The sequence below is a fragment of the Panulirus ornatus genome, chromosome 1 (genome assembly GCF_036320965.1).
Source record: "Panulirus ornatus isolate Po-2019 chromosome 1, ASM3632096v1, whole genome shotgun sequence".
Taxonomy (NCBI): domain Eukaryota; kingdom Metazoa; phylum Arthropoda; class Malacostraca; order Decapoda; family Palinuridae; genus Panulirus; species Panulirus ornatus.
The window spans coordinates 90039323-90053783 of record NC_092224.1 but is presented as its reverse complement, the minus strand read 5'-3'; the positions used below and the strand labels follow the sequence as shown (position 1 = coordinate 90053783).

General features: G+C 49.9%; 1 protein-coding gene across 1 annotated transcript in view; it reads left to right on the top strand.

Annotated features, from left to right (window-relative positions):
* The window catches only part of LOC139750840 (toll-like receptor Tollo), a 9297-nt gene extending 761 nt beyond the window's left edge, over window positions 1–8536 (top strand). Inside the window, exon 1 of the mRNA XM_071665631.1 lies at window positions 1–8536. This exon is cut by the window's left edge and continues 761 nt beyond it. Within this exon, the coding sequence (XP_071521732.1) occupies window positions 362–3952 (3591 nt within the window). The 5' untranslated portion in view covers window positions 1–361 and the 3' untranslated portion in view covers window positions 3953–8536.
* Window positions 8537–14461: the final 5925 nt, after the last annotated feature.

The window sequence follows — 14461 nt, the reverse complement described above, 5'->3', positions numbered from 1 at the left end:
GGAGTTACTGGGCGGCCATGTTGTTAGCCGGAGGCGACCAGTGATGAATGCGTCGGACCAGTGGACCTCCCGCTCCATCCCGCGCACCAACGCACGCTCCCGAGCTCCCACATTTTCGCTTGATTGGAGCTGTTCATCGGTTATTTATGGATAAAGTACCGTGTGTCAGGATGTGGTGGTGGGGAGGGGTGAAATACTGCCAAGTGTGGAAGTGAGACGAAGTGATGGGACCAGTCAACCTCAGATGTTTTTTACGAAGGAGTAATGAGGACTGTGCATCGCGCATCCTAAGATGGCGAGACCGGTCGGCCCCGGACTAGCCAGGATAATGGTGCTCTGGTGAAACAGGCCGTGCAGCAAGATGCGAATACTGTGGGTCTGGAGCCTGGCGACCCTGCTGTGGACTGTGACGGGCAGCGTAGGCCTGGACTACCACAGCCCAGATGACTGCCAGGTCACCTCGCTGCCGGGCACCGACCTCGTCGCTCTGCTGTGTCGACTGCGGACCATCAACAGCGAGCTCGACCCCACCAACTTCAGCGTGATACCCACTCGCAACACGGTCAGGCTCAGGATCGAGTGTAGTGACGTGCTCTTCTTCCAGAGCGCGCTGCAGAATAAGAGTTTCGTTCGGATGAGGGAGCTGCAGGACCTCGACATCGAGTACTGCAAGATCGGCGAGGTCCCGCGGGAGGCGTTCCTGGGCCTGACCAACCTCAGGAACCTGACGCTCCGCACTTACAACACCGACTGGTCCGCTATGAGTCTCAAGATAGCCAGCGACGCCTTCAGAGACCAGAGGAACTTGGAGAGACTCGACCTCGGCGACAACAACATTTGGACGCTTCCCCCAGCGCTCCTGTGCCACCTGGAAAACCTCAGGCTCCTCAATCTGTCCAGAAACAAACTCCAGGACGTGACAGTTCTCAGTTTTAGTCAGCTGGAACACATCTGTTCCCCAGGTCTACGTTCTCTGGACGTGTCCTTCAACCATTTGGTGAACATTCCGGAATTCGCATTTGCGGCGCTCAAAAACTTGCAAATACTCAACGTGAGTCTGAATGGCATTAGCAAGCTGGACGACAAGGCGCTGTTTGGTATGTATTCACTCGAGGTTCTGGACTTGTCGGGGAACTTGTTGACAGCTTTGCCACCTGAACTGTTCCAGGAGAACAAAAGACTGACGAACTTGTACATCAGGAACAACTCGGTGAGTGTCTTAGCTCCCGGCCTCTTCTCCGGGCTCAGCCTCCTGCTGGAACTGGAGTTGACCGACAATCAGCTGACCAACACGTGGGTCAACTCGGAGACCTTCACCGACCTGTTGAGACTCGCTAGTCTCGATCTGTCAAATAATAAAATCACCCGACTCGACGCGGCCACCTTTCGTGACCTGACGAACCTGCAAGTGCTAAAGTTGCAGCAGAATATGATCGAAACGATTTCTGATAACACGTTCAGTGGGCTGTTTAGGCTCCACACGCTAGTGCTCTCTGATAACCGAGTTAAAGTGATCAGTGATAAGACTCTAGCGGGTCTGATTGGCCTGCAGGTGCTAAAATTGGATAACAACGAAGTGTTCAGCGTGGACAGCCACGCCCTCACCAACTCTACGGAACTGCAGGAGTTCCAGCTCAGCCACAACTACCTGCAGGACGTGCCCAAGGTGGTTCGAAGCCTGGCCTCGCTCAGGACGCTCGATCTGAGTGGCAACCATGTAAGTGTTATCACCAACAGTTCCTTCACGGACCTTCACCACCTCAGTGTTTTAAAACTTGCCGCCAATGTGGTGGAAAATATTACTAAGAGTGTGTTCAAAAACCTCCCTGCTCTCCAAGTGCTGGACCTGGGAAGCAACAGAATTCACACGGTAGAGAATGGTGCATTTGACAACAATAAACATCTTGAGGCCATTAGACTAGACAACAATGTATTAACTAATGTTCATGGACTCTTTTCTGACCTGCCAAACCTCCAGTGGCTCAATCTGTCCAAGAATCATTTGGAAATGTTTGATTACGCCTTCATTCCCAGAGGATTAAAATATTTAGACCTTCGCTCAAATTTCATAAATGAACTTGGAAACTATTTTGAAATAGAAAGTCAATTAAGCCTGAAGATAATTGACGCCAGCTTTAACAAGCTGTCGGAAATCAGTGCCAGTTCAGTGCCGGACAGTGTTGAAATTCTCTTTCTCAATAATAACCTCATCTCCCGTGTACAGCCATACGCGTTTTTCAAAAAGAAGAACCTCACGAGAGTCGATCTTTTCGCCAACAAGATCAAGAATATTGATCAGAACGCCCTGAGGCTCTCCTTGATGGACCCCTCTCGTGACCTTCCCGAGTTTTACTTGGGCGGGAACCCATTCGAGTGTGACTGCACGATGGAGTGGCTCCAGACCATCAACAGCCTGGATGACACTCGCCAGCATCCGACAGTGATCGACCTGGATACCATCAGCTGCAGACTCATGAACAACAAGGCCGTCATCTCCCTCCTGGAAGCCAAAAAACTGCAGTTCCTTTGTGAGTATGAGTCGCACTGCTTCGCCCTCTGCCACTGCTGTGACTTCGACGCCTGTGATTGCGAGATGACGTGTCCCTCGAACTGCACCTGCTTCCACGACGAGTCCTGGGCCGCCAACATCGTCGACTGCTCCCTGGCAGGATACGACGCCGTGCCCGAGCGGATTCCCATGGACTCCTCCGAGGTTTACCTGGATGGCAATGACTTGTCCTCTCTCTCCAGCCATACGTTTATAGGACGGAAAAATCTTAAAGTGTTGTATCTGAACGAAAGTAAAGTTGAGGTTATTCATAACAGAACGTTCAATGGCCTAAAACTGCTGGAAACTCTTTACTTGCAACATAACAATATCAAGGAACTTAAGGGTTATGAGTTCGAGCATCTAACCCTTTTACGTGAATTATATTTGCATAGTAATGAATTGTTTTACATACAGAACGCAACATTCTCAACCCTCGTCTCGCTCAGGGTGCTCAGGTTGGACAATAACCGTCTCAAAACATTTCCATTAAATATGTTCGAGAAGACCCACAATCTTCACTCGCTCTATCTGGGCGAGAACCCCTGGACCTGCGACTGCGACGAACTGGAAGACATCCAGGATTGGCTCCAGGGCGCCGGTCGGATGCTGGAAGATGCAAACAGGATCGTCTGCTCTCTGAACAGGTCAGTCGAAGTCTTGGCTCAAGTCTCCACCTTCAACCTGTCCTCATGTAACAACGAGACGGAGACGACCACCATAAGGCACGAGGCTTACCTGGACTACGTGTTCTTGCCGACCATCACCCTCGGAGCCTTCGCTGTCCTCCTCACCATCACGCTCATCATCTTCTGCAACAGGAACCGCATGAGGGTGTGGGTGTACGCCAAATACGGGGTCAGGCTCTTCTACAGGAGTGAGTACGAAGGGGATACAGACAAGGCCTTTGACGCTTTCGTAAGTTACAGTTCTAAAGACGAGGTTTTCGTGACGCAGATCTTAGCCCCTGAGTTAGAGCGTGGCACGCCCTCTTACAAACTTTGTCTCCACTACAGAGACTTCCCCGTCGGCGCCTACATCACCGACACCATCCTCAGCGCCGTCGAGACGAGCAAGCGCACCATACTGATACTGTCGGAAAACTTTATCAAATCGGAGTGGTGTCGCTTTGAGTTCCGGTCGGCCCATCATGAGGTCCTGAAGGACCGGCGGCGACGCCTCATTGTTATATTACTGGGCGACGTCCCTCAGAGGGACCTCGACCCAGACATCCGCCTATACCTTAAGACCAATACTTACCTGAAGTGGGGCGACACCCACTTCTGGGAAAAATTAAAGTTCGCCATGCCGGATGCTCAGCCTCCCACGAGGAACCACCAGCTCCACGCCCTGGCGGCGGCGCAGCAGCAGCCAGGCCCCAGACCCGTCCCTCATCACATGTAGCGCCAACTTCAGTTCCTCTACCCCGACACCGACCACTCCAGCCGTCCTTCCGCAGAACCCGACGGCGTACCCCTCCCACACCAGACGCAGGTGTGGATGCGCTGTCGCAGACGGAGGGTCTGCGGCCATCACGTGATACGAAAGAATTCCTTCACTTTGCATCATTTTGTGAGTAAGAAGATTAATCCTTCGTTCGTTGGGCAGACGAAGTCATGCAGCTGTACAGCGTTCCAGCTGCTGGAAGAAGAGCTGCTTAGAGCAGCTGCCTAGTGTTTGAGTGTCCCCTGACCCCGGCCTGGGCTACCATCGCCAACCGTCTGGACACACGGGGATAAGATCTGTCTCCACCACGCTGAGACAAACCACTACCAGTCGAGTCCAATGTGAGGGCTGGCCACCACTTGCCCTACCCAGTGTGAGGGAGCTGCTGGCCACCACCTGCTTATCCTAGTGTGACGGCTGGCCACCACCTGCCCAGCCCACTGTGACCGCTGGCCACACCAGCTTTAGCCCAGTGTGAGGGAGCAAGCCATCACCTGCCGTGCCCAATGTGAGGGCTGGCCACCACCTGCCCGACTCGACGTGAGGGCTGAGCACCGCCTACTCACCCCAATGTGAGGGCTGGCCACACCACCTGTCAAGTCCAGTGTGAGGGCTGGCCACCACCTGCCCAGTCCAGTGTGAGGGCTGGCCACCACCTGTCCAGTCCAGTGTGAGGGCTGGCCACCACCTGCCCAGTCCAGTGTGAGGGCTGGCCATCACCTGTCCAGTCCAGTGTGAGGGCTGGCCACCACCTGCCCAGTCCAGTGTGAGGGCTGGCCACCACCTGCCCAGTTCAGTGTGAGGGCTGGCCACCACCTGTCCAGTCCAGTGTGAGGGCTGGCCACCACCTGCCCAGTTCAGTGTGAGGGCTGGCCACCACCTGTCCAGTCCAGTGTGAGGGCTGGCCACCACCTGCCCAGTCCAGTGTGAGGGCTGGCCACCACCTGCCCAGTTCAGTGTGAGGGCTGGCCACCACCTGCCCAGTCCAGTGTGAGGGCTGGCCACCACCTGTCCAGTCCAGTGTGAGGGCTGGCCACCACCTGCCCAGTCCAGTGTGAGGGCTGGCCACCACCTGCCCAGTCCAGTGTGAGGGCTGGCCACCACCTGCCCAGTCCAGTGTGAGGGCTGGCCACCACCTGCCCAGTTCAGTGTGAGGGCTGGCCGCCACCTGCTGAGCCCAGTGTGAGGACTGGCCGTCATCTACCCAACTCAGTGTGAAAAGTGGGCGCCCCATCATGCTCAGCCCAGTGTGAGGGCTGGTTCACCACCCGCCAAGCCCAGTGTGATAGCTGGCCGACACCCGCAGAGCCTAGTGTGATGAAGCTAGGCCACCATCTGCACAGCCCAGTGTGATGGATGGCCACCACCTTTTCATTCCAGTGTGGTGGCCACTTAACCACCTGTCCAGCCTAGTAAGAAGGAGCTGGCCACCTCACACTCTGCCCAGTGTGAGAGCTAACCACCACCTGCCCAGCTCAGTGTGAGGAGGGGGGGCTAGCCACCTCATTCTCAGCCTAGTGTGAAGGCTGGCCACCATCTGCTCAGCCCACTGTGATGAAGTTGGGCCACCGCCATGGCTCGGCTGAGTGCGAGAGCTGGCCACCTCCTGTCCACCTCAGTGTGATGAGGCTGGGCCACCTCACGGCTCAGCCTGGTATGAGGGCTGGCCACCACCCTACCCAGTACAGAGGTAGGGGGGCAGCAGTTGCTGGCCACATCACCCAGCTGGGCCATCAACAGCTTCACCCACAGTGGCCCCCAACAAGTGTGTGGGTGTGTGTTCTAATATATACCGCAGGTCAACCGAATCTTCTCACCCCTTGCTCACCGTGGCGACCATACCGCTGAAAAATGATGCGTGATGGTGATTTATACCACCCTTTCTGCAAGTGTGCTTGAAAAATCGCTGATAATGAAGATAATAGTGAGATATATCGACGTGGTATTTCAACGTATGTGATGCGCGCGCGTGTGTGTGTGTGTGTATGTACGTATGCGCGTCGGTTCCTGGAGGATGTGATGGAGTGGCGTAGACCCTCGCCGCGCTGTTGACAAGTGGCATTTATTGTCATAACTTACAAACTTGACGGTGAATATGACTGTGAGCGCTGGGAAGTGAGGGTACGAGGGCCTAGGGAGAGTGGGGTGAGCTAGCTTTTTTTAAAAGACACTGCCAACACACACTCTCCCAAACATAACCTTCCACCCCCTCTCTCATCTGTAGATATATATAGCCAGCATTCGCTTTGTATATGACGTTTGGCTTTGAAAGATCATTTTTACCTGTGTATACAAACCATTTGATGCATTTTCATTATTATTGTTTTCTCTCTTAAAAAAAAAATACACTTGCCCTGGTTTTGTTGAGCTTAGGAATAATTTTTTTTATATATTGTTCTCTTTGTTATTGCTTGTCTAGTCAACGAAAAAAAAATGTTATTTTATCGAAGCGGAATGTGATAAATGAAGCCTTATTATGAATCTTTTTGTGATGCCAAATTTACTTGTGATAGTTGAGCTATCTGTGAAGAAGAAGAAGAAGAGGAAATAGAAAAACCTAAAACCCACTCATTGCCAGCCCTTTGGTCCTTCATGTGTGAAACACTCTTAAGAGATTTTAACCAAAAAAAAAATTGTGTAAAAATCGATTTTAGGTGTCTTGTGTCATGCAAATATGTTCCTTAATTACGATAATTGGCTGTCCATTTATATATTTTTTTTTGTTATATATACATATATATACACCATACAAACACCCCTTCCAAAAAAAAAAATAGAGAAAGTTTTAAACGCTACGATGTGTTTAATAATCTGTGATGATCGACTGTAGATATATTTATGAGTGTGGATGTATTTATGTAGAGTTTAGCGACGGTGGAGTCGGGAGGGGTGTGGTGTGGGGGTAGCCGACGGTTACCGCCAGCCCGACTACTAAGTCCCCGACAGCCTCCTCCCGACCGACCCCAACCACCACCACCCACTCACTACTCAGCCGACAATCCTCCTTCCCATTTGTCTCATTGACATCGTCTTCTCTCTCTCTCTCTCTCTCTCTCTCTCTCTCTCTCTCTCTCTCTCTCTGGGCTTGGCTTCGTTCATCGGTTTCATTCGCTTCCTATATATAGCGCCAAGAACAGACGAAAGAGAAGGCACGCATTCGCTCACATCCAGCCAACCCCTCTAACTGTCATATGTAGATGGCTCTGGACGTGAACAAATGAGGCATATCTTCGTCCGTTCCTATATATGTATGTGACCGAACGCTGGCTGTATGAGGTTACACCGCAAAAAAAAAAAAAAGTAAGTGCAATCTCATCGAAGAACGTACCACATCCTACTGTCTATCATTCCCCTGCTACTTAATGCAACGCAGCCTTGGAGCCTAGTTAAAAGGGTCCTGGGTTTTTTTTTTACATATATGCCAGATACCCTTTTTTTGTTAGTACTTTATTTTCATACCTTTTCGTCGCTCCATGATGTCCCATTTCTATGCCCCTGACAAAGATTATTTTAATGGCTCTTGGTCATAAAACTCTTACATGGTTTTCCCAGTCTTTTCCCCCCCTTCTCCCTCCTCAACGTGGTGTTTGTCATCATCTCTCATTTCGTATTATTTTCTCCTGTCTCGCCCGTAACTGCTACTCTCGCCCTTTTGATTTGCTTTTCCGCTCGCCTCTCCATCTTGTGTTATTCCTCGCAGCCTGCCGTGGCTGGTGGTCCGTGGGGGTCTTGGGAACCCGGGCAGGGGCACGGCTTGCGTCTCCGTGCCCGGCTCCATTGGTCGACCTGGTGGTACACATCCTTGCATTATGGCGGCAACCCGTCCAGAATTTTATCCCCGTGTTTTGACTACATTTATAGGATTGTTCCCCCCCTTTTTTTTCATAAAACTCCGCCAATTCCATACGTCCGTGTGTTTTTTTTTTTATTATTTCATGGCAAAATATACAATAAGAATCCAAGCCTGTTATTATCAGAGATTTGATTTTCAGCAGTGTGCAATAGACAAGATTGAGCGATCTGTCGAACAGGAAAATTACCGCCATTAGTCTTGCGGTATCATGCATCTCGGACATGGCAGTTGCCAATGGCTCAATTCTTTCATCTTTTATCTCAAGCACCCAGCTTTTTCCTGTTTCAATTAAACCTCATTATATCAACTTACTTTAGGACATGTGTTGTCGACTATGCATCTTTATGCCAAAATCATGTTTGCTCCTTATTTTGTTTGGTCAAAATATTTATACAAAAAAAATAAACAATGCTGGGTTAAAAAGTGTATATGTGGCAACACTGCCCATAAATCGGAGCCCGATGCTTGATAACTGATATTCCCTGATGCATGGCTTCATTGCATGCCACAGATACTATGATAATAATGCAAATATTCCTGTATGTAAAAACAGTGTTCCTGAGGACTGAATGATATGGTACCATTAATGAACTATGTATTTATTTTTCATTTGCCCGTAACTCAGTATGGAACGAGAGATATCACAAGCTTTTTTTTTCTCTCTCTGAACTAATAAATTGTTAACTAAATCTCCTTTTTTTTATTATTCAACCAGCTACCTAACTCACACTGGGAATGAGCGTGAAATGGGATTAGCTACGCCTATAAACGCTGGTATTCCACGAGAAAGCTGTTTCCTCAGGGAGAGCGAGGATTATAAGAGACCATAAATACTTGTAAATACACTTTTCTTTCTTCTAAAATGAATATTTCCAGCAGAGAATATTATGAAATATATAAATTGAAAGCAAGAATGGTAATTTTTGTTGACGTGAAGAAAATACTGAACTTTAATAAGTTTAAAACTTTTATGTTTTTTTTTTCTTTTTCAAAAGACTTCCAGTATTTATATTTCTAAAGTACACTACCACACTCATGAATTTTCATGAACACAAACTAAATGTAATATTTGTATTGTCTGAAGGAGAACACCGCGTCAATTTGGGTGTCTGAGAAAATATTTTTGGGTGGTTGATTGTATCACAAGTCGCTGGAGGATTACCGCTTGTCAGGTGAATGGAACATGCTGTATTGAGCTTAGGGGGGCACGGCCATGTGGGGGAGGACCAGCCATCAGCTCTGTTGTTGTGGGGGAAGACAGACTTTATGTGGGGAGACCAACCATCAGGTCTGTTGTTGTGGGGGAAGACAGACTTTATGTGGGAAGGGCCAGGCTGGAGGATCTGTTGTTGTGGATGAAGCTAGACTTTATGTGGGGGAGGATCAGCCATCACGACTGTTGTTGTGGGGGAAGACAGACTTTATGTGGGGGAGGACCAGCCATTATGTCTGTTGTTGTGGGTGAAGACTACAACCAGGGTGGTGGAAAAACGAGATTTTCTCGGCGTGGAAGATATTCGCTTAAGCGATCAACGTTAATCCAACGAGGAAAAGACATTTTTTTTTTCTTCATCCGGGTGAGCAAAACGGTTGAACAGCGGCGGATTTAGACTTTCCTGTTGTGGGGGGAAAGAGGAATGGGTGCGGCGACGCAGTCGATTGGGGTGATGGGCCCATAATAACGAAGACCTAGTACCTATATACAAGGATCGTCACCATAACGACGTAACATTATGCGTTGAGATACGACTGCGTACCACAACTTGTGATCCATTCAGTTCCCTGTAAGATGTAGTCAAGGAAGGAGCATACGAACCAAGCCAACCAATCATAACTGACGTCATGAGCAGCCAATGATAATTCAGACACAGGCGGCAGAACGACAACACCTGATACACTTGTGGCCATTGAGAGACGAACGTGAAATGACGATGTTTCCCGCGAAATTCAAACGGCGGAGGGAGGGTCGAGTGTTTCATAGAGGGATCGGATCCCAAGTGTTTCCTCATACAACCCCCCTAAACCTTCCCCACTCCTAAATCCACCTGTGGAGATGAGGAAGACAAAACTGAAATGAGAGACACAGGGATCAAGACTAGAGGAAGGGAGATGTGAGGTGAGGGGGGAAAATAGAAAGACAAGAAGAATCATGGCAGACGAGAGACTTGAATGATGTTGACAGTGGTGCCAGACTAGCGAGGAACCTCATGTCCTGGTCCACTGACCTACCTCACCCCAGATGAAAATCTCAGTCATTACGACTGTCACCTTGAGCACGACGCTACGACCCTTGAGCACGAGGGTACGACCCTTGAGCACGACGGTACGACCCTTGAGCACGACGGTACGACCCTTGAGCACAACGGAATGACCCTTGAGCACGACGGTACGACCCTTGAACACGACGGTCAAACCCTGCCTTTCGGGTCAGGCCAAAGGCCTTGGCCATCATATTCAAGGGTCGTAGGGTCGCGTTCATAGGGTCATACCGTCGTACCCGAGGGTGAAACCGTCGTGCGACATGGTCGTACCGTCGTGCGACATGGTCGTACCGCCGTGCCCAAGGTGTCAACAACTCTCGGAGTAGTGGAAGTACAAAGAAAACATTGCGACAATCCCTAACGCCTGGATGTGTTAAAAACGTCTCGCGTAAATGTAATTGTAACCACTTTTTGGCAACAAGAAAAAAAAAAAACATAATTGTCTAATTAAAATATGCTACGTTAAGGTGAGTTTAGCCACAGTGGGAGCCGGTTTACTGAGTCTGGTGGCTGGGGAAGTGGAAGTGGGTGTATGACTTGGACATTTGCGTGATGGCAGATGTTGTTGGGGTGGCCTAGTTGCACATGACAGTGTTCCCTGAGGCCATCCTCGCTCGAGGTCATGCAGTATGAGAGGGCGAACTGTTCCAGAGCAAGACCTTACTTATTCCTTTCCAGTGTCTGTTCCTCCGGAGTCTTGACAGAGACGAGGTCCTCTTATTTCTCCTTCGGCAGTTGGTTCCTCCGGAGTCTTGACAGAGAAGTCCTCTTCTTTCTCCTTCGGCAGTTGGTTCCTCAGGAGTCTTAACAGAGAAGAGGCCCTTCTCCTTCGGCAGTTGGTTCCTCTGGAGTCTTGACAGAGAAGAGGTCCTCTTCCTTCTCCTTCGGCAGTTGGTTCCTCTGGAGTCTTGACAGAGAGGAGGTCCTCTTCCTTCTCCTTCGGCAGTCGGTTCCTCTGGAGTCTTGACAGAGAAAAGGTCCTCTTCTTTCTCCTTCGGCAGTCGGTTCCTCTGGAGTCTTGACAGAGACGAGGTCCTCTTCTTTCTCCTTCGGCAGTCGGTTCCTCTGGAGTCTTGACAAAGAAGAGGTCTTCTTCCTTCTCCTTCGGCAGTTGGTTCACCTGGAGTCTTGATAGAGAAGAGGTCCTCTTCCTTCTCCTTCGGCAGTTGGTTCCTCTGGAGTCTTGACAGAGAAGAGGTCCTCTTCCTTCTCCTTCGGCAGTCGGTTCCTCTGGAGTCGACAGAGAAGAGGTCCTCTTCTTTCTCCTTCGGCAGTCGGTTTCTCTGGAGTCTTGATAAAGAAGAGGTCCTCTTCTTTCTCCTTCGGCAGTCGGTTCCTCTGGAGGCATCATTCAGGGACCAGGCCTTTCCTTCCTTCTCTTTTGGGTGCCGGCCGGTCGTTTCCTCCCGGAGTCTTTCGAAGCTGCGACTTAGAGGTACTCGGGTAATGAGGCATCTCATCATGGATTAATTCTAGATGAGTTCCAGGAGAATATTAGTGATGTGTGTCCTCCATGCATCAACACCAGGGCGGCGGGTGAAGAGGCGGGAGGGATGGGATCCGACCCGTAAACTTAGTGTTTATTGATGACGGACCATTGGACTTCTATAAATCCGGCATAACTGCATATAAACCAGCATCGGAAAACAGCCCGGGGGCTCCGCTCTTCTGGAGCAGAGGAACCGGTGGCGATGGTCCTTTAATTCCTATCATCACGGGGAGCCTCGCTGCCTCAAGAACAGACATAAGAGGGTAAAGTCTCCCTTTCGGATGAAGGTTAAAAAGTTGCCAGGCGCTCGTGATCTGATTGTCGTGTGAGTTAGCGTCCTAATGGCCGGGTTGCTATCACTAACGACGGTGCGTCAAGTAAGAATTTGCGACAATAAATCGCCAGGTGGGTCAGATTAGCGACTGCGGCTCAAAGTTGGAGCTTAATACGTCGTGTGAGGCAATTTACGGGCGTCCTAAGTCGGGTCAAAGTAATAATCTTTGTGTTGCCCACTTTACGATGCCTTATTTCATAATTCTTATAGATAAAGCTTATAATTAATGGGATTAACGAGTCCTTTGTGAGTTGTATAATCACCAATATACGGCCGATCAAAATCCTGAAGCTTTGAGAACCATCGTGCGGGGAGGCATTGACAGAAGAGGGGCGGAGCGCTGGGTGTTGTGGGGAGAGGGCTGGCTCCACTCTGGTGAGAGGCCCGTCGGTGAGAGGGAGAGGGCGGGCACCACACTGGTGAGAGGCCCGTCGGTGAGACGAAGAGAGAGGGCTCCACACTGGTGAGAGGCCCGTCGGTGAGACGAAGAGAGAGGGCTCCACACTGGTGAGAGGCCCGTCGGTGAGAGGAAGAGAGAGAGCTCCACACTGGTGAGAGGCCCTTCGGTATGAGGAAGAGAGAGGGCTCCACACTGGTGAGAGGCCCTTCGTTATGAGGAAGACAGAGGGCTCCACACTGGTGAGAGGCCCTTCAGTATGAGGAAGAGAGAGGGCTCCACACTGGTGAGAGGCCCTTCGGTATGAGGAAGACAGAGGGCTCCACACTGGTGAGAGGCCCGTCGGTAAGAGGAAGACAGAGGTCTCCACACTGGTGATAGGCCCGTCGGTGTGAGGAAGAGGGCAGGTGTTCAAGTGGTAGAGCGTAGTGCGCCTCAAGTGTTAAGCCGTAATTTCTCAAGTAGTAAGATTCGTTTCAAGGTGTGTGCCGTGTTTTACTGGGTATGTTGTGTGTTGTGAGTGTGTGGTGGTTTGCTGCGAGTATGTAGTAGTGTGCTGTATGTGGTGGTGTGTTGTGAGTATGTGGTGGTGTGCTGTGAGTATGTGGTGGTGTGCTGTGAGTATGTGGTGGTGTGCTGTGAGTATGTGGTGGTGTGCTGTATGTGGTGGTGTGTTGTGAGTATGTGGTGGTGTGCTGTGAGTATGTGGTGGTGTGTTGTGAGTATGTGGTGGTGTGCTGTGAGTATGTGGTGGTGTGCTGTGAGTATGTGGTGGTGTGCTGTGAGTATGTGGTGGTGTGTTGTGAGTATGTGGTGGTGTGCTGTATGTGGTGGTGTGTTGTGAGTATGTGGTGGTGTGCTGTGAGTATGTGGTGGTGTGTTGTGAGTATGTGGTGGTGTGCTGTGAGTATGTGGTGGTGTGCTGTGAGTATGTGGTGGTGTGCTGTGAGTATGTGGTGGTGTGTTGTGAGTATGTGGTGGTGTGCTGTATGTGGTGGTGTGTTGTGAGTATGGGGTGGTGTGTTGTGAGTATGTGGTGGTGTGTTGTGAGTATGTGGTGGTGTGTTGTGAGTATGGAGTGGTGTGCTGTGAGTATGGGGTGGTGTGTCATGGGTGTGTCATGCTCGCGTGTGTGGTGTTGTGTTGTTTTACGGAGTGTGGTGCTGAGTCGTTGCGGGAGTTCTGGCATTGTGTCGTTGTGGGAGTGTGGTGTTGATGATGTGGTACTGTGTTGTTGTGAGTGTGGTGTTGTGTTGCTGTGGGAGTCTAGTGCTGTGTGGTTGTGGGGGTGTGGTACTGTGTTGTTGTGAGTGTGGTGTTGTGTTGCTGTGGGAGTCTGGTACTGTATGGTTGTGGGGGTGTGGTACTGTGTTGTTGTGGGAGTTTGATCTTGTGCTGCTGTGGGTGTATGGTTTTGTTATGACTGTGTGATGTTGTATTATGCATAGTGTGTGTATGTGGTTACTATTTGTGTGTTACGGGGAGAGAGTTTTACACTCGTGTTTCCCCGTCACTCACATACATACACACACACACGCACAGTTAGGGTGTGTGTGTGTGTGTGTGTGTGTATATGTGTGTGTGTGTGTGTGTGTGTGTGTGTGTGTGTGTGTGTGTGTGTGTGTGTGTGTATAAATACATAGGAGTAAAAACACGGTACATATGTACAAGGTTAATAGACAGGGCAATACAAGTGTAAGACTCTCTCTCTCTCTCTCTCTCTCTCTCTCTCTCTCTCTCTCTCTCTCTCTCTCTCTCTCTCTCTAACACACAAATAGTAATCACACACAAACTGACCATGAGTCAGCACGCATAGGTTCGAATTCTGGGTGTGCCATTCGGCCCACACCCAGCCCAGATGTTCACCTTTCCCTCGAGGCTGAACGATAAATGGCGTTGGCTAGCGTGTGTGTGTGTGTGTGTGTGTGTGTGTGTGTTTATTTATTTCTTCCTGTACGAGGAGGGAGTCCTACTCTCGTGGGACCCCATCTCTTGAAATTTTCCCCACTGTCGTGCAACTTTTTAAACTTTAGTCGTTATTTTATTCCATTCATTCACTTCTCTCATGCTAATAAAAAGGAAAAGGTAATTTCTTAACATCTTTCCTAAAAAAAAAAAAAATCTTGTTTAACT